The sequence below is a fragment of the Vigna angularis genome, chromosome 1, assembly GCF_016808095.1.
Source record: "Vigna angularis cultivar LongXiaoDou No.4 chromosome 1, ASM1680809v1, whole genome shotgun sequence".
NCBI lineage: Eukaryota > Viridiplantae > Streptophyta > Magnoliopsida > Fabales > Fabaceae > Vigna > Vigna angularis.
In genome coordinates, this window is record NC_068970.1 from 20,315,023 (window position 1) to 20,339,641 (window position 24,619).

Genomic DNA, 24,619 nt, shown 5'->3' on the forward strand with positions numbered 1-24,619 from the left:
TTATAAAAACAAGAATTTACCATAAATACAAGAATTATAAAAAGAATAAAAGATTAATGATTTATTATTTACTTAAGGATAGTATAAAAATATATATTAAGTGAACCACGAAATAAAATATAAATGTGTATTTATAAATATGTGATGTTGAAAACTAATATGTTAAAATATTTAATTATATTTAACACACAAACAATATTAAAAGATTAAAATAGAAAAAAAATCCAATAGACATATTGTTCTATGTTTCATGCATGTGATTCGAAACAACTCAAGATGAATATCTATTTGTTTATGATAATGAGGATTTATTATGATTTTTGACAAAATTTTTTGTATATAGTTAGAACATCTTATGAGAATTAGAGCTATAAAAATAACTTTGGATTTTTACTCCAACTAAGAGAAACCAGTTTTGATTTAAAAAAGTATTGTTATATGATGAGATTGAATTGCGAGATGATTGAAATATAATGTTGAAATCTAATTTACAATGATGTTTATCTACAATTTAACATGTAATGTTGTTTAGTATATATTTTATGCTTCTCTCTTTGCACTAATGGTGATTCTAATTAGTTATGTGACTAACTAGATTTGTGCGAGACAATGACAAAATTATAATGTATGTGTTTTTATCTAAAATATAAGTGAAATACTTAGATAGATAAGTTAGAAACCTCACCATTAAAACTTGTGCTACAAAATTATACATATTCTTTAAATGATAATGTAACTCGTTGAGCAATTATACATAATTTTCATTTTAGATGACTCACTTTTTTTTCTATCATTATTTTAGTCTCATGTAAGGTTAAAGATGAAGAGGGAAAAAAAGATGAGTTATTTTAAAGGTGTATTTAATTAATAAATTAATTACTTGAACTTTAAAGAGTAAATATCGTATTATGATCTTTTATCATGTTGAATGATTAATGACTTGAATTTTATTGTGATTTATGTTTTAATTGAGATATTTTGGATTATACTTTACTATGGGCCTTGGGTTGGATTTTAACTATAGAATATTGAAAGGGAGTGAGAAGAACGTGTAGGTGGTGTTAAAAGTAAGTGGTTGGACATACCATGTAACTGGTAGCAATGAAAATTGTTGAGCAACAACCTAAATAATCGCACATCAACTCAACAATCAAATCATTGTTACTGTTTCCAACTACACAATAAACCCCACATAACTGCTTAAATGCTTCTTTCAGATTCTTTACATAATGGAAATAGATAACCTAATTTTGGCGTTTCCACAACATAACTATTTACGCAGCCTCTTAGATCAATTCAAGTGCACAAATAAATGGGACAAATTCCTAAGAAGGTGATAATTCATAACATATGTTTCTTAATAGCGAAGGACATAGATAAATGACCCACGTCGATACACGTCCACAGGTAGGTACAGATTTTTATACCAACACATGTGATATATAGGGCTAAGATTCATAAAAAAATTTAATGTAACACTAGGTTAAATAATTTTAACAAGAGCTTTTAAACTTTCAAATATATTTTTAACCTTTTCTAGTTCTAACTTTTTTTACAATTAGTTGTAGTCGTAGAATACCGACTCTGTTAATGATCAATTACACTTACATGATAAAATTCCATTTAATATCGCTCATTTTCTTAAGTTTGTATAATTGCTTATCTCTAGTTATATGTGAAGGCGAAATCTTGTTTTTTAAGTTTAAAAATATTTTACCACATATAAATACCTGACAAATATATTCATCATAAAAAAATATATTCAATTACTCTTTAAATTCCTAACAAATTTGTAATTTTTTTGAGAGATAAAAAAAAATTAATATTAATCAGAATCATACTTAATTTTGAAAACTTATGATTCTCTAAATCATAATGTCTACATCAAAATACGGGTAAGACATAGAATAAGAATTAATTTTAAAATTAATCTCTGATTTTATTATTTCATTTGTATAATTATAATATGATAAATTTATTAATGCTAAAAACTATGTTTCTTAAATTTAAAATAGATTTTTTCTCATCAAATGTATCCTTAATCAAATACTTAGAAATATCATGACCTAAAACCTTATCAACCACTTGCTTCTTGATAGGAGAGAAACTTCTGTAAAGTAAGTTCTTGTAATAATAGAAGCTTATGTCAAAATTTTCACATCATTGTCTTTATCAGGTAAACGAAAAGTAGTTTTCAATTTATTAACTTTCCATCAAACTTAACCAAGGTTTAAAATGCAATAAATTACTAAATATAGTTTTGAAGCCTAAAATAACAATACAGACATTTACTCATTCTTTTTTCCAATAATTTGATTTCGAAAGTTAAATTGGTTATAAAGTAGTCATTGAACTTTTTTTAAGATAACTTAATTATTAAATGTGTTAAATAAATAAAAGGTATTTCTAAAGCTTGATTTCAATTCAGTATTTTAAAATACAGTTTAGAGTTAAATTCTTTAACATTATAAATTTAAATAATATTTTTAATTGAGCTTCTGTTAAAAATATAATTTTCATTGGATATTCAAAACAGTTTTTTTTTTATCACAGTACCATATTATTTGATTTTAATATAATGTTGTCATTATTTCAGTCTTTTTATTTTTAACTCATCATTAAACATGTATTTTTTCATTTTAATATTTTTAGCACATTGATCAATTTATTTTTAAAGAAAAAAAAATAGTTAATCGATAAGTTGGAAATGATTGAAGAAAAAAATGGAATGAGGTCAAATAAAAAAATAAAAAAAACAAAATAATAATTGTATTATTTATTGTTAACAAAACTTCAATATAAAATTTACCTTTTTGTCATGTTCTATTAATTAAAAAAAGGTTTGAACATGAAATAAGTATTGCTTCTAAGATACACGAGTGAATGAATAATGAGAAGTGTACTGCCTTATAATGTTACGTCAATACAATAGTTTTCTGAAAGTCGAATATGTAGTTCTTGATATATAAAATAGACAATTTGATTGTATTATTTGTGGTCTTGTGTGTGAGTGCAAATTTAATGTTTAATGTGAAGTCATATACTAATTTTCATAATTTACAATATAAATTTGTTTCTATTTAAAAGTGATATGTCTTATCCTTTTTTTTAAAATAATTTATTTTGGAAACTGTATATGAAAGATAGTAAAATATATACTTTTGTATCTATTCTTAACTATGAACTCTATTTTCAAATGGGTAATAATGTAGTTGATAACACTTAATTGCTAAAAACTGGGTTATTATAGTTATACTTATTACATTAAAATCAATAGTTTTTTTATTGACAACTACACTTAAAAGATCTTATACGAAGAATATATAATAAATTAACACATCATCCATGTTTAAGGATGCAAATTAAAGAATTTCGTTAAAACTAAACAAAACTTGAATTGATGTATTAAGATTAATATTTTCTTTTATTATTTGCCAAATACATGTACTCCAGCATACAGATATTCATATTTTTATTATATTAAAATAATAAAGTTTAAAAATTATATTTTAAGAGACACATACCCTTTTTAAATGAAGAAATTGTTTTATTTATTACGAGATAAATTATTTAATTAAAAAATGATATGAAAATAGTTAATAAGAGGGGATTGCGATATTAAAATGAGAGAAAAATTATTATAATTGTTTGAAAAGGCATATCTTAAATTTTAAAAAAATATATAGTTGTGGTTGTTGTGAGGAGCTACCAATTAAAAACTACACAAAAAAAACGCGAGGTGAAGTGGAAAATATTATAAAAAGCAGAGTGGACCCAGAGGAGTTCGATACACATGAGAAATTGCGTAAGCGGAAAATAATTTCAATCGCACGTGGCAATGGTTGTCCGTGACCTCCACACTTGAATCCAATGAGAAGGTGCCACGTCATTGCTTAACACTTTCCATCACATTTTAATGTCCGCCAAGTCCCTACTCTTGAATTGATTTTTCACTCTTCAGTTTCAGAGTCTAACCTTTTCCAAGTTCCAACCAGACAGAAAGACGAAATGTGAAAGCACTCTTCACGATGCCCAAGGCGCCACCGCCACTAATCTACTATCTCTCGGAGCACCCCTCCATCGTGGGGTTCCGGTGGAGCCATGCCCAATCATGGGGCGCCACGTGGTCCTTCCTCTTCTATTCCATCGCCACCTACCTCATCCTCTCGCTCTTCCTCCACCTCTCGCTTGTTCTTTTCCGCCGCCACCGTCCCATCCCCATCGGCCCCCTCGCGGCACTTCACAGCCTCTCCATGTCCCTCGCCTCCGTCACCATCTTCGCCGGAATCCTAATATCTACCGCCGCCGAGATCCGCGACACCCGGTGGTTCTGGCAGCGGTCCAAAACCCCACTGGAGTGGCTCCTCTGCTTTCCTCTGGGAACCCGCCCCTCCGGCCGCGTCTTCTTCTGGTCCTACGTCTATTACCTCTCCCGCTTCCTCCACATGTTCCGAACCCCTCTCACCATCCTACGACGCCGCAGGTTGTCGTTTTTCCACCTCCTGAACCACTCCATCTCCGCTTTCGCTTCCTTTCTCTGGCTGGAATTCTCGCAGTCCTTTCAGGTCCTGGCCATCCTCTTCGCCACCCTTGTCTACGCCCTCGTTTACGCCTACCGCTTCTGGACCGCCATAGGTCTGCGCGGCGCGTGCTTCCCCTTCGTCCTCAACTGCCAGATCGCGCTCCTCGCTTGCAATGTGGCGTGTCACGTCGGCGTCTTCTTCCTCCACTTCTTCTTCAAAGGCGGCTGCAACGGGATTGGCGCGTGGCTCTTCAACTGCGTCCTGAACCTCGCTCTTCTCACGCTCTTTCTCAACTTCTACGTGAGGATGTACGTCGGAAAAAGAAGAATGCTGAGGAGCGTTGCTCCTTCGCTTGCGGAAGCGCGTGACTTCAAATAAGTTGAACTGTAAAATGAAAATTAAAAATAAGACACAGGTGGTTGCAGTTTGGGTCCCAAAGTGTTTTGTCCTTTGGTAATGTTGATGATCACTTTTAGTACATAATAGATGAACGAAGATGTTATTACACAATAGAAGTAAATTGTAACTTTTTCTTTTAAATTTTGAGTACTAATTATGATTTTTTACATAATATATATTTTTTGTGTATTATGACTCAAATGTTTTTTCATTTGTTATTAGTCAGTTCATTTTAATGCTATAGGCGGGTAAGTCACAATCACATTAGAGTAGTGTCCGTAACAATCACATTCGTTAGTTCATTTTTATGATAAAATAAAAATGTCTCTCCGATGGTATATAGTGACCATAAAACTAATAACAATATAGAATATAACGAGCATAAAACTAATAACAGTATAAATTATAAAAAGAAAAGTATATACATATTAGAGGAATAAGTATTATAAGGTCTCATTCACTCCTTTATGTTATCTTGAAGAATGAACCTAATTATGAGAAAGGTTGGAGAAACAATGAAGAGATAATGAAAGATCAGACTTAATTTATGTAGTAGAAAATGCTGATAAAATTTAGAATAGTATTTTTTGAGGTGTGTAATTTTATTGATTTTAATGATTTATTCGTGATGTATGGTGCAAATTTCCTTCAAAACTAATAAGGATTGTAAAATGAGTAGAAAATAAATCTTGAATATTTTTAGAAAAGAAAAGAAGAAAGGATGAAACTAAGAGGAAGGAGAATGAGAAAAAATGTTGTGTTTAAGAATGTAAGAAATATTCTATTTATAAGAGGGTAAGACATCTCCTAGGTGAGAAACTTGGTCAAAGACTTTTGCCAACAATAATGAATAATAAATCAATAAATAAAAACTGAACTTTGCACCAAAGAACATTTTGTTTACAATAATGAATAATAAAAAACTGACCATTTGTACTTTTAAACGTCGGTCACGTTCAAAACCAACATTTTTTTTGTAATAAATTATTATTTTACAGCAATCCCCCCATATTGCAAAAGAAAGAAAATAGAAAACTTGGAAAATAATTATATATAAAGCAATGGTGCAAACCTGTGTTCAGATGGTTAAACAAAGATTAAAAGAAAGATAAGAAACTTTTATTCTGGGTTTCATAGGTTGTAATGCATCAAAGCTAGTATAGCAGCTATATGAACTAGTCTTAAATCAAGAAACTTAACACACAGTGTAGTTGACATAGCAAACCATATGAACCAAAGACACTTGACGTGTGTTATAAAGGTTTATCAATTACAACACACCCCCACAATCCTTGTTGTTATCGTTGTATTGTGCTTATTATGTCATATGTGAGTTCGGTATTCATGAGTGCTCTAGAGATTATGCCAAAATCTCATGGAAGTAGTCTCACTTGACACTCATAAGTGCTCATCAGGTGCAGTAAACTCCCAATTATCTAGGTATACTGAGGCTGAGAAATAGATTCTCTTTTATTTTTCATTAATTTAGAATTAACATCATAAGAGATACTCACTGGTTTAAAGTTATAAAACTCAAATTTCTTAAAAAGTTATTCTATTGAGATAGGAATATACTATCTCTCTTCCTTATGATTCTATCTTTTAAAATCACACTAACTTCACCTAGAACCAACTTATATTTTACAATAAAATTTTAGAAATCTTAGTTCTAGAGACTATCTTATTGCATGTATCAATCATTAACTTATCATTCACATATAAATATAATGACATATTCTCTACTTTTAGATTTAGAGTACTATCAATATCATTAGGTAAAAAAATTTATTTGTTCGAGTAATTAAGTAAAATTAACATACACCCATCCTGTTTTTAAATCAAAACTGTCATTGTACTAATACTGAAATAAAATGTACCAACTAGGTTAAATAAAAATAATATATGCCAAAAGCACTAAATGATATATTAGCTTTTCATCCAATACCATGTCTCAATCTTTAAAAAAAAATTGTAGAAGCTTAAAATTATAGCAAATCATAAGATTGCGCTGATTTCAAGCCTAAGCATTATACCAATCCATTATATGCCATGCACTAAACCCATTATGTCCCACAACATTGAATCCAAATTTTTATGCACCAAAACCAAAATATATATGTATGAGGATATGTTCCACATTACTGTACAATTGTTTATCCAAACTAAACTCAATCAATCTGTTGAAGGAAAAGCTAACATCACTTAATGGCAAAAATAATTGAGTTGACCATTAAAATAGTTATGCCTCAACACATTTCACATATAAAGTCACGACCATATACCCTTTTTATATTTAACAAAACTTTCATACCTTTTCCCATATCAAACACCTAAGGCATCTAATAAAAACAATCATAGTAGTAGTAAATAAATTCTAGAAGCTTAACATGTATCAATGTTCATAATTTTCTTTTTCTTTTGTCCAGTACAAAAGAAGGAACTAATATATTTGATTCAGCATCAATTAAAAAAACATGCTTTGCCTTTTTAAAATAATATTCTAATAATATAATCCATGTAAATAATTATCACATAAAACAAACAGAAGAATGGCAATAACACCACATAGACTAAATAAAGGTATGACAACAATTTGAGTAAAGCCACTAGAGTATGCAAAACAACATTCAACCCACTAAGAAATGTTCACAGCAATTACAACACCTATAGAAAATTTTAAAACCCAATTCATTCTTACCATTCAGTCATCTATGAATTAAATTCTAAACGAACTTAAGTAAACACTGGAAATTCTTTCATACAAATAACCTTAGAGCATATTATTTACAACATCGAGATACAAGACTTCCAACTATTCATCAATTAGAAGTATCACTCTTAATTAATCTACTCCTTACGAACACCACAATCATAGCAATATAACATTACAATCAGCCTTGCACCTTAAAAGATAATAACAATAGTGTACAAAGCATATATTTTCATGCATTCTAATGAACATTCAACATTGGAATACATGTATCCACATAAGTCCTGTTATGAGATACCATTCAAGTTACTCTAATATATTTTTTCTATTTGAAAAAACATATCACAGAAATTGGTTCATGTATAAGTAAATAGTTTTCAAGATTTTATTGAAACAGAGCAATCTCAAAGAATTAGAACCAATGCAATCAAACTCAAAGCACCGAATAGATAAATACCATTTTCTGACTCACACCATTTATACCACATACCACATTTATCCAAAAACCATTCGAACATTACCATTCATAAATGCGGACAAAATAACGAATAGTATTTCTTGATGCGTATAATTTCACTATCCTTAAGGACTTATTCACAGTGTATTGTGCAAGCTCCTAGAATACAACAGGAACTTCTAAAATTTTTTTGAGATCATAAAACTAGCAAGGTACTCTAAGAGGATCCCAAAACTAGCAAGACACTCTAAAAGGAGATAGGATAAAACTAAGAGAAGGAGAATGAAAGAAAATGTTGTGTGTTTAATAATGCAGGAAATGCTCTTTTTACAGAGTATGAGACCACTCTCTAGGTAAGAAACTTGGTCAAAGATCATTACCAACAATAATAAATAATAAATAAATAAATAAAAGTTGAACGTTGCACCAAAAAACATTTTGCCTACAATAATGAATAATAAAAAAACTGGTTGTTTAGATTTTTGAACTTGCTTACGTTTAAATCCAACGTTTCTTTTGCATTAAATTATTATTTTACAACAATTTATTGTTGATTTAATTTATCGTTCAAATCTTTTGATGATACAAGAAAAATGTCTCTAATGATATATATTATGACCAAATAACTAATAGAAATATAATAATAAAAGAAAAGTATACACATACTAAGAGAATAAATATTGTACCGTCATAAAATGACTCATATATTCTCTTGTTGATTATGGATAGAACTGATCTCCAAGAATGGATCTAACGACATAATGTTTGTGGACTAAGATATGAGTAAGGTTAGAAAAACAACGAAAAGATAATGAAATACAATTTGTGGGCTTAATTACTCATCGCCAGTGGGTCAAACATACGCGGAGTCCAAGTTTGTGAACATGTTTTTTTATTATTACTTCTCGATCTTTAATTATTCTTGTATATCTTATAGTTTATCTTCACAATTTTTTAATATCTTTATATTTTCAAAATTCAAATGGTAAAATTGATAGATATGGAAGTTGAACCATAAAATTCGCAAAATTACATGTTAGTAGTAAAATTCACATGATTGTAAAAAGTCAAATAGTAATATAAGTAAACTAAAATGTATTTCATATTCCACTCTATATTACAAGTCACTCTACATTAGTCACACTATTACATTACTGGTAATTCGATAATGATTTGGAAAAGAAAATGTTAAATTCCTAAAATTAGAATTCGCAAAATATATAAAATAAAAATGATAAAAATATTTGTGTTCACCAATATTTATTAATAAAATTCGAACAGATAATTGATATTTATGAGTATTATTGTATGCAATAGTGAATAACGGGTCAGATGAGATATAACATTATCTATGTCCACAAATATTTATTATCTAAAAAATTAAAATTAAAATTTAATTTATATTTTATTATGTTAAAGTTAATTTATATTTTATTAACTTAAATTTAATTAAAATTAAAATTAAGTTTTATATTTATTTTATTTTATATTATTTTTTAATTTTATTTATATTTTATTTTAAAAAATTATAAAAGTTTAATAATTGAAAATATTGTATATAAAAAGAAAGTTTATCTTCCGCGGAAGCGTGTATACCGAACACGCTTCAATGGGTGGTGTAAATTTTAGTACCTTTTAAAGTGCTTGTTATGATTGATTGATGACGAAGGAAATTGAAAGAGAATATCGTCCACGTAAATGCGACTTCAATTTTGGATGCTACAATATCGTTTTCGTAGAGTTATCTTTTGGAGCTGTACCATTCACCTGAATCAATTACGCCAACCAAGCTTTGTTTTATTTGGGAAATTTTTTCTAGTCTTCTCGTGTGCTCAAAAAGCCTTCCACCCCTATTTAGGAGAGAATGTTAGTTTAGTTTAGCCATAAGTCTTCCTAAAGATGTTTTCATTTGGTAACACCACCACATCCTTCTCACCCACCAATCTCTCCCCACTTTCTTTTCCTTACCATACTTTCTTAATTTCATTGCCTTAATATCTCACCAAATTGAACGCGAATATGCCTTTGCAATAATCATAGTAAGGGGAATCATATATGGAATATTATGGAATCATACTAAATGTCACAATTATAGACAAGAAATTTGACCGAGGTCGTTGAATTTGTAGAAAATGTCTCTTGGTAGTTGAGAAATACATAAGGGTAATTCTTTTCATAAAATTAGATTAAACTATAGAGTAAATTTTATTTTACCAAACTTTTATATGATTCAGTTAAGTTTAAAAAATATGATATTAGAATTATTCAAAATTGATCTTAGATTTATCGTACAATTATTATCATATCATTATCAGATTTTATTAATAGTTAGTAGTAAATTTAAGATTTATTTATCTTGATGTAAAAAAATATATTAAAAATCTTATCTGACTTAAATATAAAGACTAAATTATAATATATAAATCTTATTTTATAAAAGACGTATTACGCGTGAAAGCACGCAAAGACGCAGGTTGTTAATTGCACGCCGTGGACTTCACGTAATTTGAATACAAATATGTCATCGTAATAATAATTTAATAAACCAAATCTAAGTGACAGGCTTATAGGGGAATGAAAGATGGAATCTTATCCAATGGATTCTGGGAATCTTCACCTCTTATTCTTATTTTTTGGATGATCATATACGTTTGTCAGGTACAATTAGAACATAGGAAGTAAAAACGTATAGGTATAGTATGCAATAATATCATAAAGGAAAAACAAACAGATGACAAAATATAAATGAAATAGGCGAACACAAATTATTTGCTTATAATTTTTATTTTATTTTAAGTAAAATATTAAATGCTCATTTCCTTTTGGAGTTCATTTGGATAAAACAAGAAAAATATTATAAAGATAACCATATAAATGTGATGAGAAAAACAAAATCAACCTTATCTTGTTTTTTGGAAATGAAACTGATAACCTCATTGAATGTATTTGAAAATAAGATAATAATGTAAATAACATGAGAGTGATAATGAGATGAAGTTATATTTTTTAATGGAGGTGTTAATTTTATTAAAAGTATAAAAGAATATAGTTAAGGTAGGGATATTATTTATTATATTGTTACAAATTCATATGTTAATAAAAGTTAAATGTATAAGATATGTTATTTATATTTTAAGTTTATTTGACTCACAATTTGAATAAAATACGTGTTTAAGCATGTGGATGATTTTTATTACATTTGAGATTGTACTTTTATTTTTATTTTTATGAAGATCAGTGAGTTTTATTAAGTTTATTAAGGTATAACTTGGTGCAAGAGTTGTAATTACGTTTAGGAGCTTATTAAATATAGCTTAATTTGAAGCTCAACGTTTTAAAAAGATGCTTAAATATCATACTAGTTAAGATATGTGTAAGGAGGAAGATTTTTGTAGTAATATTTTTAGTAAAACCATCACTAGTGTAGAAAAGGTTTTAGACGTCTGTTATTTTGGGCTTTTAACGTCAGATCCCGATCCGACGTCTTTATGGGTGACGTTAATGGGACGTCGGACTCCACAGACGTCCGACATGCATTAACCGACGTCTAAGGGCACTATAGACGTCGGACATGGCATTAACCGATGTCTAATGCAGCTTGTTTCATTGGGTAGCGTAGTAACACCTTCTTCCTTTGCTAGTTTCGTCATAGAAAATGTTGCGTCTTTTGGACCTCTTATGACATTTCAACCGAAAACTAAATCTGGGTCCTTGCCTAGTTCCATTCCAACTGGCAATGAAAACGAATATGGTGACATGAGAACTAGGCAAGGACCCAGGTTCGGTTTTGGGTTGAAACGCTATAAGACATCTAAAAGACGCAAGCTTTTCTTACAAGGAAACTAGCAAAGGGAGAATGTGCTACTACACTACCCAAAGACACGAGAAAAATTGCATCAAAACACAACGAAAACTCATTTTAATTGGTTCAAATGGAAGATAATCCATCAAAGACTAATTTAATTGGAATAAAAGTAAGTTTAAACGGTTCAAAAGAGACAAAAACGCACCTGAAAATGCAATGCCGTGGAGAGAAAAGGCGAAAAGGAAGACGATGAAGTGCGCGTAACCGCGAGTTCGATTTTTGATTTAACAGCAAACAAGACGTCGGACACAGAGGGCACCAACGTCTATTCTCGCCTAGACGTCGGAGCCCTCACTAATATGACGTCCAAAACAACTTTTCACCTACCCTGTCAGGCCATTTAGACGTCGGATGGCGGGATCAGACGTCTATATATGGCGAAAAAAAAGAACTTTTCATCTACCTGTCAGACATATACACGTCTGTTAGGAGGGGCACCGACGTCTATAATCATATATCAACGTCGGAGTGGCGGGATCGGACGTCTATATGGCGAAAAAAAATAATTTTTTATCTACCTATCAGACTCATAAACGTCACGTCTATGTGTCTAATTTATTTACAAAATGTCACCTGTCAATAATTTACATTGATTATTTTGTGATCCGACTTGGTGATGTTAAAAACTAATTCTCCACTAGTGCGTTGAATGATAACCTAACATATTGTTATTAATAACTGATAATTTGAAATACATCATTTAAAGCATGAGTCTATTATTAAGTATTAATGAGAATATGAGAAAGATTTCATTGTCTTGGAATTTTAAATCAGAGGTATAGTGTTAATATCTGATTTGGATTTGACTTATATGTCTTTTTCTTGTTGAATTATTTATGATGAAAGATCTATCAAGTCTGTCATCTAGAAAGAGATTGAATTTTGTATTATTTAAAAGTATGAGAATTAAATTTATTCAACAGACAGTATAACAATCTGCATCATATTTAATTAAAAGCAAATTTTTCACTTTTGTTTTATGATTTTCACTCTATTTATTTAATTTGACTTTATACAACGTATGAGTCAATAAATTTAGTTACTACTCAAGCTTGTTGTTGGACAAGGTTATGGTACTACATCCACCTTTGCTAAATTTTTCTCTGTTTTATTTTTAAAATTTTTAAAATGGTGTTTCTTCCTTCACCCATCAAATTTCTTCCTGCAACCCATCAAGCTAAATTTTACATTCCGGAACATATTAGATTAATTCTGGAAATATCTTTCCTAAGAAATTCATCTCACTTTTATTCTGGATTAAAATTTCCAAAAACCTGTGATGGAGTGTAGAAAGAAATTTGATAGATGCAGAAAAAACACCCGTTTTGAAATTGGTCAAGCCCTTCCAAGCCCAATAGCCCAAGCCGAACAACCAATCCCAATGTACAAGAGCTTTTGTATTTTTCACCCTATTTTGCTAAGTTCACCCCAATTATTGTATTTAATCTATTTCTCTTTGACAAAAAGGCGCCAGACAGAAACACGTATACATAATTTACACAGTACATGGTGGAAACATGCTTGTTTTGTTGCAAGTGTTTGTTAAAACAATACATATTTTTGCGTTTTTAATTGGTTTGCAGCAAAAATCGCAAACCTGTTTTAAACGTGTATTTTAATAAAACATATACAGAAAAATTATTTTTTTAATATAACTGTTTAGATTTAACCAAACAAATAATGCTATATTTGATTTTTTTAAGTTTTGAAAGGGGACTATCACCTTTGACAATTCAACTATTGTGGTGGTTGTCAAAATCAACCAAGTCGCTCTTAACGTGCACGAGAAATTGACCTTTCTAATTATGTATCAAAGTAGAAAAGTTGGTGTAAATAACATGAGTTAGCAAACACGAATGAGTATTATAATTATATAATAGAAAGTTGAATTGAATAGGATAAAACTTGTTGGAGGTGAATATCTTTTTAAGGATTTCAACTGTGGAAATAGTTGGTAAATTTTAGTTAAAATCTTAAAAAAGAAAGTTAGAACGTAATTTTCGTTGAAAAATGTAAAACATTACACTAATTGAATATAAAGATACGTGATAGGTAAAATTAAAGGTTTAATTTACTTGTACATGAAGTTGTTGGAACCTCTGTGGTTGTTTGCAAGGACCATATGGCTAAGGATGCTAATCAAAGATGGTTTAAGTGTCTTCTCCTAGGACTTTTGGGTGAGATTCTTTGGAGTTTAAATCTTTTTTTCTTTAAAAACCTTAAATCTATTTTCCCTTTCTTCCTTCTTTAGTAGCGACATTAAACTGCACTCTTGTTCTTCGTTGCTTGTTGTACGGTCTCTTCTTTTCTAAAACTCTTCGTAGGCACAGTTCTATTGATGACCCATTCAAAACGACTACGACTGCGATTCCAAACACCACGTGATCAAGCTCGGTTTTTATAGTCGCAGGAAAGCTCTGGGAGGCGGTTGAGGAGAATGGATAGAGAGGAGTTGAGTTTTTTTACATATTTAGACAAATTTGATACAGTAATTATGTAAATATGTAGTTTAAAAAAAATTCAAGAATAAACAAGTTATGTAGTTACTTTAAATAAAGAAGTTGTGTACTCTCATGACTTTTACTTTGATTGTCACATCACATTGAAATTGTTGGGCACTTAACAACTTTCAATCTTATAAAAAGTCGTTTTGAGATAAGATGATTTTCAATTTCAATCTCATGAGTCAACTTGACAATTTAGCTTCAATAAAAAAAATTTGAACTCAGGTCATAACATTTTATATTAACATAGCCACATAGTCCAATCAAGGTTTGATATAACTCGATTAAGACCTTTGTAACCCGAGTCAACCCGTTGTTGGGTTGGTTTGTTTTTTTTTTTTGTCATTAAAAGTCTAAAATCACATGAAAACGAGCTTATGACAGGTTGTCGGGTTTATTCTAGGCTAAAACAAGTTGTTGTCTAGGCTATTTCAAATCTTGGCCGAACTGTATTAGACCTTAGCCAAGTTGTATCAAATCTTATATGAGCTGTTAGGCTCTCTTAATATGAAATGTTGTGGTACAAATTCAATTTTTTTTTAATGAAGTCTAGTTGACCTAAATGTCGTTGAACTCCTTCCTAACATAATAGGAGAAGTTGTCGTTAATAGTTTCGATTATTAAGGTCACTAACGAAGAAGGAAGAAGGAGGGTGATATATAAGTTTTTGTTTTGCATAATTGTATGTTAGTATTTAAAAGTTATTTATTAAAACATATTTTAGATAACAACAATATATTTATAGTAAAATTATTAATTTGAAATATTTACTTTAAAATATAATATAAATTTCATATTTTTTAACATTTATATATTATATTATAAAATTAAAATGAATGATATTCATCCATTTATAATCTCACACATTTGAATTAGTTATCTTTTTTTTTCTTTTATGTAATTATACAAATTTTATTTTAAATTGCGTCATCTTCTTATCTTTGTTTTGTTGCATATAACTCTATTTTATCGTGATATATCATGAAAAATTGATCAACTTGTTCTGGTGAAATAATATAATTTTATAATTTATATAATTTAAGAGAAATTTCTATTAGAAAAAATAGAACTAGATAACAAGATATCCTAAAGTTCAATTAATCAATTTGTATTTGTAAACGAGTTATTTTATTGCTATGAAAAGATTTTATTTGATTTAATTTATTTGAAATAAAACTAAATAAATAAAAGTAATATTGAATTGACATTTATTAAAATTTAAAAATTAAAAAAATTCACAAACAACATTTTTAAGTAAGGCAGAATAAATTATTCTTATCTGATTTAAAATGTTATCTTTCTGTATCTGATTAAGTTTGATATTTTGTGATAACTTCTATAATTTTAAGTATACATCCAAAATAACATAATTTAACACATGCATTAAAATAAAATAAAACATTCGTAGATTTATTTGTTTAGAAAAGAAAATTATTATGAGTTACAGTACTTAACAGAGTTTTGAATTGTTTTGTGGTTTAGGTTTTAACATTGATTCATATGGCAATCCTGAAACTCAAACTAATTAGTTGATGGTATAATTGTTGATTAAGATATTGTAATGGAATATAAGTTACTTTTTATCATCTTAACATCCAAATTACAAGAGCTTTTCTTTTAACTTACAAAAAGTTCTCTGATCTAAGAGATAAAGGCTAAAAGGGACCTATAATACTTTTTTTATTCAAAAATCAATATCAATATTTTTATATTAAATTTATTAAAATAATATCTTTAAAGGAACCATCATTCATTTTAAAACTTTATATTTTTGTTGTCTTTAAAAATATTTCAATAACTTTATGATGTTTAAACAAAGTATAATAGTAATGATATTTAATTAAAAAATTAATGAATAATTAAATTAATCTCTCAAATATTAAATATGAGGAAGAAGAAGAAAAAACAATAATAATTTTGTATTGAAAGGGATGGAAGAACGCAAAGAGTTATTAAAGTTGTCGAGAGAGACACGTATGCTCTGAAGATGGACCGCTTATTTTGTCTTACAATAAAAAGGCCTTGGGAAAGTTCGAGAAGTCAATTAAGGTCCGTTGAGAAAATACCTTCCCCAGTTACGCAATTTCTGTAAAAACCTTCCATATGCGTGTGAAAATCATCAATAACAAGGTGCACATCAAATGTTCAACCGTTTAGTGTGTTTGTATTCCATGCATGAATTATGACCATAGAAAAACTTATTACAAAATGGTGTGCAAAAATATATAAATATGGCATTGCGAATATCATCTTGCAATTTACATTTCATTTTTGGACTTCTACTATTATCACTAGGCATACATTGAATAGATAAATGTAAAAAAACATAGCTTTTATAACCCGCACACATAGCAAACTTTTTCTATAAGTGTAACATTTATTTATTTCTGATGTGACTAATACATTGCTGGGTCTGTTCATAAGTTTACTTTATATTTATATTTAAAATTTAAATAAGTTTCTAGGATTAAAAAATTATATTAAAATAAATAAATAAAATGTAAGTAATAAATGTAAATAAATAACTTCATGTTCAAAAGGCATACATTATACATGATAATCATTTAATAAAATTATCTTTCAAAATATATAGATAAAGAAAATTCTTGAACAAATGTCTTTTTTTCACCCATATCAAACATTATATCATTATCCTATTTATTATTTTTTTTGTATTATATTATATCATGTTTCGAAAAAGAGAAAATGTGCATTTATTTAGATACTTTTTGTTTAAAAATTCATATATCAGGTTATATTTTCCTTAAAAAAAAAGTGAGCTATGCATAACTTAGTGAATTCAGTATAATATGACTAAGTTTACTTTAATATTTTTAAAGAAAATAATAAATAGTATTTTGAACTCAACAACTTATGAATTATATAGATATGGAAGGTTGTGATTATACATTTAAATGAATTTGTTAATGTATGATTGCACAATTTGAAAAAGTAATTTCATTTTCATTTAATCAATCACATGATTTACAATAATCATTTATCAGACTTTAATTTTCTTAATAAAATAATTATAAAATTTAACTATAGATTTCTCTCTGCCAAGACATGGGTTTTCCCTTTTTTTAATGTGTGACACATTATATTGTAACATTTATTATATTATTATATAAGAGAGAAAAGAAGGAAAACACGTATATAATATATAAAAAAAAAGAAAAAGGAAAAAAATCACTCTGCATATATTGTACACCAAGCCGCACCTAATGCTAAGTCATCTTGATCATAAAACATTTTTTATCTTTTATCTTTTTTTTTTTGTCTCTGGTTTTGGGAAGGACTGATATGGAGAAGAAAAGGTGGAGAATGATTCCCCTTAATTTGGTGGAGAGAGGGAAAGGGATGATTATTATAGTAGTCACTACAAGTTTTTGTGAAATTGCTGAAATGGTTGAATAGCAAATGATGTATCAATCTGGAAAGAGGGTGGCGATGGTGGTGCAGCAGCAGCCTTGAGTTCCTTATACCTGTCAATGTCAAAATTGTGAAGTTTCATTAGACGCTTCTGCTTGCTGGTGAAACGGCTTTGGTAGAAGCCTTCAAAGCAAGGCTCTATGGAGGTTCTGACGAAGAAGGTGTAGCCAGCCATGAAGTACATGGAAGTAACATAGAAGCATATTGGTTCCATCACATCCCAAGATAGTTCCCAAAATGTGAGTCTCATGAATCCTAATGTCTGTGCCACTAGGAACCCCAACCCAGCCCACAGTTCCCGTCGAACCAACGTGTTCGCTCTCTCGTCAATTGCTGCTTTTACTTTCTCCATTTCTTCCAACTCTTTTCTTTCTGACTCAATAGTCCTTGCTCCTGCTAGAGGTAGGATAGACTGAATGGTTTTTGCTACCTGTAACAAATTTTACTGAATTTGGGTAACATGGCTCTATTTTCACTTCTTTTTAATCTTACACTACTTGGATGGGATCGAATAAATATTTTACTTCAATAAAATCACATCAAAATAAATAGATATATAAAATAGTCAAAAATAGTAAATGTATAGAAAACAGCTTTTGACCTAAAATTATACAATTAGAAGTAAGGTTTAGAAGAATTACTTAGTCGAGTCACTATTCACGGAAGTGATCCTGAACATATTCAATTCAAAACCTTAACTACAAGTTAAGATGGCATATTCCTTGCACCCAAAAGATTACATCCACTACCAAAGTTTAATGTTTTATATTCAATCATATAGCATTTTTATTCTTATCCGATTTTTTTTACCATAAGAATATTACATGTTGATTAATGATATCTTAAAAAATAAAATTTCAGCTAGAGTTGTCATTAAATTTAATCTTCACTTGTGTCAAACTATTAGGTACATTGCCAAATTTATGATATATAAAGTCTTAATTATCCAAAACAATCAATGCATTAATACCATCAAATCATTCTTCATAGAAACATAATAATAAAAATTTCAAAAAGTTTCGTTTTACCTGTTAACACATGATTATCTGATAACATTTAATAGAAGTTTTATTTATGATTTTAAAATGTTATCTTTTATATTATCTTACTATTTTCCTGATGACATAAGTTTCATATTAACATCTCATATTTCTATAAAATGCTGCCTACCCACTTGCACCGGAAAGTAACTCCTTTTGCACAATTCACCGTTCATAAAAGACAAAGCACTATGCTAGCACAAAGCATATTCTAACACAAAGCATATGCTTAATAGCCTAATGCACATTATTTCTATCCTCAAGTTAATTTTTATGTTATAGTACTATTTTCTTGATGCATAAATTCGTTTTGTAAACATCCCAATTCCTAGAAACTATGAAAATAGCTGCCCCACCACTTGCCCCGGGAATAAAGGGCTCATTTCCCATAAATGCACCGCCCCTAAATGTCAATATAACACTAAAAAGCATGATGATAAGTTTTTTCATCCTACTGTAAGATTATTTGATTAATAAAATCTGATAAGTTTAATTTAATCTTCTCTAAGGTACAAACTTATTAAAGAAAGATTTTATAATTAAAATTAAAAGTTAAATCAAAGGTTTTAAATCACACTTTCAAAGTAATTGTATAACACTTTCAAAACATTTCTTTTTCAAATAAAGAAATAAAGTTTAAACTAAGGCTAATAACATGAAACACGTCTCAGTACAAAACAGCAGACTGTTTAAAAGAAATTGTATTAGTATTTATCTTTTCATGTATGAAAATAATTTATAATTACCATTTTTAGGAGATATATAAGAAATAATTACAGAACCTACCAAATATTGTATTTTTCTGGCAAGCAATTATTATAGTTTTGTGCTGCCCTGCAATTATTATTGTAGTTTAATTCCTACCATTTTTCAATACATATATAGGAAAGACAAACTTTTTAATTACTTAAATAATGAAATTATTGCACTCTGCATAATAACCTGCCAGTCTGTCACTGTCATCTCTTCCAAAAAATAGTGAACTTCATAAAAATAAAAAAGTAAATCTCGAGAAACGTTTTCTATAATAGATGATGCCGGAATCTATGATCCGGCCATCTACAAGATAGGTTAAAAAACGATTTAAAATAAATTTAAGGCAAACTAAAGTATAAATTTAATAATAATAATAATAATAAATAATAATAATAATAGATATTGCATCATTTTATATATTGTTATTCACTCATATACTAATACTAATAATAATAAAAAAAAAAATCTTTTCAGTAAAATTGATTTTTGTTGAGCAATCAATCAAAAAGTTGTTTATCAAAACATCACTTTCCATGGGATTGGATCCCAATAAATAAACAGGCAAATCTCGCTTTCAGTCACGGTGCTAGATTGGTTATGCATTTGAAAATCTTCAAATCATAGTTTAGATACAAATTCTAATAATTTGGAATTTGTATCCAAATCATAAATTTAGAATTTTTCAAATAGAAAACCAAAAGCCCTGTCCTATGTATCAGTAAAAAAAATTGAAAAATTCTCCCAAAAGAATGAGGAAGAAGGGTATGAAAGCAGAAGGGCTTTTCGCGGGTCCGTTAAAAAGCCCCCAAATTTACCATCTCAAAGGTAGAATCCCTTTACACGTTTGATTACAACAAACTTTCAATTTCCTGTGGAAAAACACAAATCACCACAAAACCTTATCAGTTCTCGGTCGTTTTCAAAACAAACTCTCCCTAACATTGAATCAGAAAAAAAAAAAACTATACGCGGATAGATAGAAAGCCAGAAACCTATCTGGGATCTTAATTTCATAATCTCCACCACCAATCTCTCTGTGTCAGCCCACACATCAAAACACAACCCAACAGAGCAAAACAAACAAACAAACAAAAAATAAATTAAAGCATAAATTAAAATATAAAGACGGAGAAGAAATTAACCTGTTCAGGTCGGAGGAAAACGACATCGCCTAAGATGATAACAGAGGCTGAATCGTCCAGCATCTGCGCGATGCTCCTCGCTTGCTCCGGATCGGAGCAACCCTCCACGCACATTCGCATGAAATCCGAGTAAGGTATGCAACTCTCCGGAATTTTCCGTAACTTGGATTTCACTGTTTCTATTTGAATGGCTCTGAGCACCTTCCTCACATCTTTGGCCCCCACTTCTTGTTTTTCCGGTGGAGTGAGTCCGTCCAACCGGATCCGGCTCCGTGCAATGTCCATCTCCCGGAGGCGGTGGAGGATGGATCCGGAAGCCGGCTGTCGAAGCTCCGAGGAGAAGACTGGCCTCTTGTGGAGGAAGCGGCGGAAGATTCCGCTATCTCCGGGATCCGGGGCAATGTCAGGTTTGGCCGGATTGGGAGAACGAACGGAGGAGGAAATGCGGTAATTGGAGATTTTGGTGATGTTGAGGAGGCGCTGGGCTAGGGTTTTCTTAAAAGCCATGGTTGAATAGAGAGAAAAAAAGGAATGGTGTCGTTTAGATGGGTTGAAGTGAAAGAGGTGTGGGGGAAGTTTATTTATAGGTGCCCTATAAGAGCGGAAGTGCTCGATTTATGCGTTTTTGCGTAATATGGCATGTTGTAAATGACTTATTGAGATAACGTTAGTGAGATATGTCGTGAGAAATTGGAAGCGATCTCGTGGCGATATTTTGAATTGTTAGAACGTGGATATGTATTTTTGCGCGATGGTGATGTCAATGTGGTTGAATGGGGAGAAAGGTGGAAAAATATTCGGCAGGCCAAGCAGAGACCCGATAAATTGAAAATGAAAATGAAAATGAAAGATGAGTGGTGTACACGTGTTTGGATGAGGTGTGAAGACTAGGTCGATTGCGATTATGAGCCGTGTGATTTTGTAAATAATAGATTTTATTTATGTTAGGATCATAGCGAGAGCGGGTTTCGCTTGTGGGGGTTGGTTCGTGGTGGCTATGTGGGGATGCTGACTCAGTGTGAGCCTGGACAGGCTGGGCGTGCAAATTAAGATGTAGTTTATTATTTTATTTTTGGAATTAAAATAATACAAATAAAGATAATTGATATTACTTGAATGCTAAAATAGGCATGCTTTGCATGAGAGGGGTCAAAACCACAAACCCAGGATCAATTAGCTGGAGTCACTGTTACGCAAACATTGAAATGAATCAAGTGTTGCGTTCACGCAAATCTCTTTCATCTCCCCCACTTTGTTCATTCAATCTGTCCATCTATTTAGCTTTGCTTCTTAAGCCATTTTAATTAGCTTTAATGTGTATTATTCATCCCTGTCCAGGATTATTATTAATTAATCACATTGCACAATTATTATGATTTTCATATATTTTAGTTGTAGAGTTGCATAAGCTTTAAAATCTTCTTTTATATGCTGAATATTAATATCTTTTCGAGTATGGTCGTGTTCGTTCGCTCTCATATTGAAGGATTGTGTATCTTTTCAATTTGAAATCTTATCGTGTGTTTGTCACATTATTATGTGCCTTTCAACTTTGGTATCTAATTATGTTCTTTCAAATTCGACAAACTCCATTCATAATTATATTTTATGTATTCTATCTATTAACTGATAAAGGAAATAAACTTTTTCTTTCTTTTATAAATGTTTTTTAATACTATTTTTTAATTAGGTTTTTTTTTTAGTTTTACAAAAGAAGAAAATTTCATTATGTATGTTTTTCTTATGGAAGATCGAGGTCCACGTTTAATTTCTTTGTGATAGTTTAAATGATCTAAATATTATTCTTTCCTTCTAATCTATAGTGATTGTTTGTCCTATATTATTTGGATAACATTTGTAGAAGATGCTCCAATTAAGATAGGTCAAATATTATTTTAGTTATAATTTAGGTATTATTATAATTTGTGCATATGTCATTCTTTTAATAAATGAGGAATAATAGAATCCAAGTATGATAAACTAATATCTGAAATAATACATCAGAATTATTCTTTTTTTCATTGAATATTTCTCATGGCTTCTTTCGATAAAAATCAATTGGAGAAACATCATTCTAAAACTTTTGCGGCTTCCATTGTTGTCAGATTTGTGACTAAGTCAGGTATATCTAACTATGTCCTTAATCTTTTTTTTGTTACCAGGGGTAATGATTGGATAATTGATTCAGGTGCTACTGACCAAATGATTGAAGGTGTAGGTATTATATCCCTCTCACCCTCTTTATTGATTCTTGATGTTTTATTTGTTCCTACATTGAACTGTAATCTTATCTCCGTCAGCAAGTTAACCAAATCACATTCTTGTGTTACCTTGTTTTATCCAACCCATTGTCTTTTTCAGAACATCCATTCCAAAGAGAATATTGTTAGTGGTAGAGAGAGTGAATGACTATATTATCTTGAAAATGTCGCACAACAAACCCATAAAAGAGCGTTGGTGTGTCATGCGAATGATCGCATACAAGATAAAAACAAAAAGTACATTTAGTTATGGCATAGACGGTTGAGACATCCTCTTTTGGTTATTTTAAAAAAATTATTTTCATCATTATTTCATAAATGCAATATTTCTAATTTTCTTTGTGAAACTTGTGTTATGGCAAAAAATCATCATGTTGTGTTTCCTTTAAGCAATAAAAAAATTGATTTTCCTTTTTCATTAATTCACAAATATGTTTGGGGTCCTGCCCCACAATTTACACATAACGGAAAAAAATGATTTATCAATTTTGTTGATGATTGTACTAGGATAACTTGAGTGTTTTTTTCTTAAACATAAAAGTGATGTGTGTGATGTGGTTCGTACCTTCCATCATATGATCGTTTCATAATTTAACACATCTATTAAGATCATTCGATCAGACAATGGAGGATAATATTTTAAGATTGAATTAATAGAGTTCATGACCTCTAAAGGCATCTTGCATCAAACTACATGTCCTTATTCACCACAACAAAATGGAGTGGTTAATAGGAAAAATAGAATTATATTAGAGGTGATAATATCTCTTTTGATAGATGGTAATATCCCATCTCATTTGTGGGGTGAGGTTGTGAGCTCTACAATTTATTTAATTAATCGAACCTCTTCTAGTGTGCTTAACTTTCGAAGACCTTTAAATATATTGTCTGATCATTGTCCTTCCTTCCATAGTTTATTCACCCCTTTATGTTTTTGGATGTGTTATATATGTTCACTTACACCCACATCAACGTACAAAGCTTGAAGAACCAACTATCTGTTGTAATAATGTTAGATTATTGCAAAAGAAAAACGTTGGATTGCAACCTTCAAAACTTTAATTGTCAATAACGTTTAAATTCATTTTATTAAGTGCTCCAATGGTAAAATATTTAATGGCTTTTATTGTCTTTTATTGATTTTATTCTTTCCTAGCTCTATAAATAGAGAGCTTTTCCCCCATTCCAAAAACACACCAAAAGCAGTCTTCTCTCCTTCTCCTTTCTTCTTTTCCTCTTCTAAAATTATTCTGGGTTTATTTTATACTCTTTTTAGAGATCCTTGCTAGTTTTGAGATCCTCAGAAATTCTGAGAAGTTCCTGTTGTATCCTGGGGGACTTGTGTAATACACCGCGGATAAGTCCTTAAGGATAGTGACTCTACACGCCTCAGGAAATACTGCTCGTGATTTTGTCAGCATTTTTTACAACACTATCAAATGTGTTTTTGTTGGGTATGGATCAACTCACAAAGGTTATCGTGTTTATCATCCATCATGAAAGAAATTTTATATCTGTGACATTTAATTA

General features: G+C 30.0%; 2 protein-coding genes across 2 annotated transcripts; one reads left to right on the top strand and one right to left on the bottom strand.

Annotated features, from left to right (window-relative positions):
- Nucleotides 1-3,896: 3,896 nt before the first annotated feature.
- LOC108333263 (elongation of fatty acids protein 3-like) lies at nt 3,897-5,114 on the top strand. The gene has a single exon (XM_017568662.2). It carries the CDS (start codon nt 4,029-4,031, stop codon nt 4,899-4,901), a length of 873 nt encoding a protein of 290 aa, XP_017424151.1. The 5' UTR covers nt 3,897-4,028; the 3' UTR covers nt 4,902-5,114.
- A 12,504-nt stretch (nt 5,115-17,618) lies between these two features.
- Nucleotides 17,619-21,410, bottom strand: LOC108322858 (calcium uniporter protein 2, mitochondrial). The gene is made up of 2 exons (XM_017555134.2): nt 20,829-21,410; nt 17,619-18,320 (listed from the first exon to the last, which is right to left on the bottom strand). The coding sequence occupies exons 1-2, from the start codon at nt 21,333-21,335 to the stop codon at nt 17,838-17,840; spliced, it is 990 nt and encodes a 329-aa protein (XP_017410623.1). The 5' UTR covers nt 21,336-21,410; the 3' UTR covers nt 17,619-17,837.
- Nucleotides 21,411-24,619: the final 3,209 nt, after the last annotated feature.

Bases quoted from the DNA above. Each gene is read 5' to 3' on its own strand.
- LOC108322858 (XM_017555134.2), bottom strand. From the start codon at position 21,335: ATGGCTTTTAAGAAAACCCTAGCCCAGCGCCTCCTCAACATCACCAAA. The intron at 18,321-20,828 runs GTTAATTTCTTC...AATTTGTTACAG, and splicing joins TTTTCCTCCGACCTGAACAG to GTAGCAAAAACCATTCAGTC.
- LOC108333263 (XM_017568662.2), top strand. From the start codon at position 4,029: ATGCCCAAGGCGCCACCGCCACTAATCTACTATCTCTCGGAGCACCCC.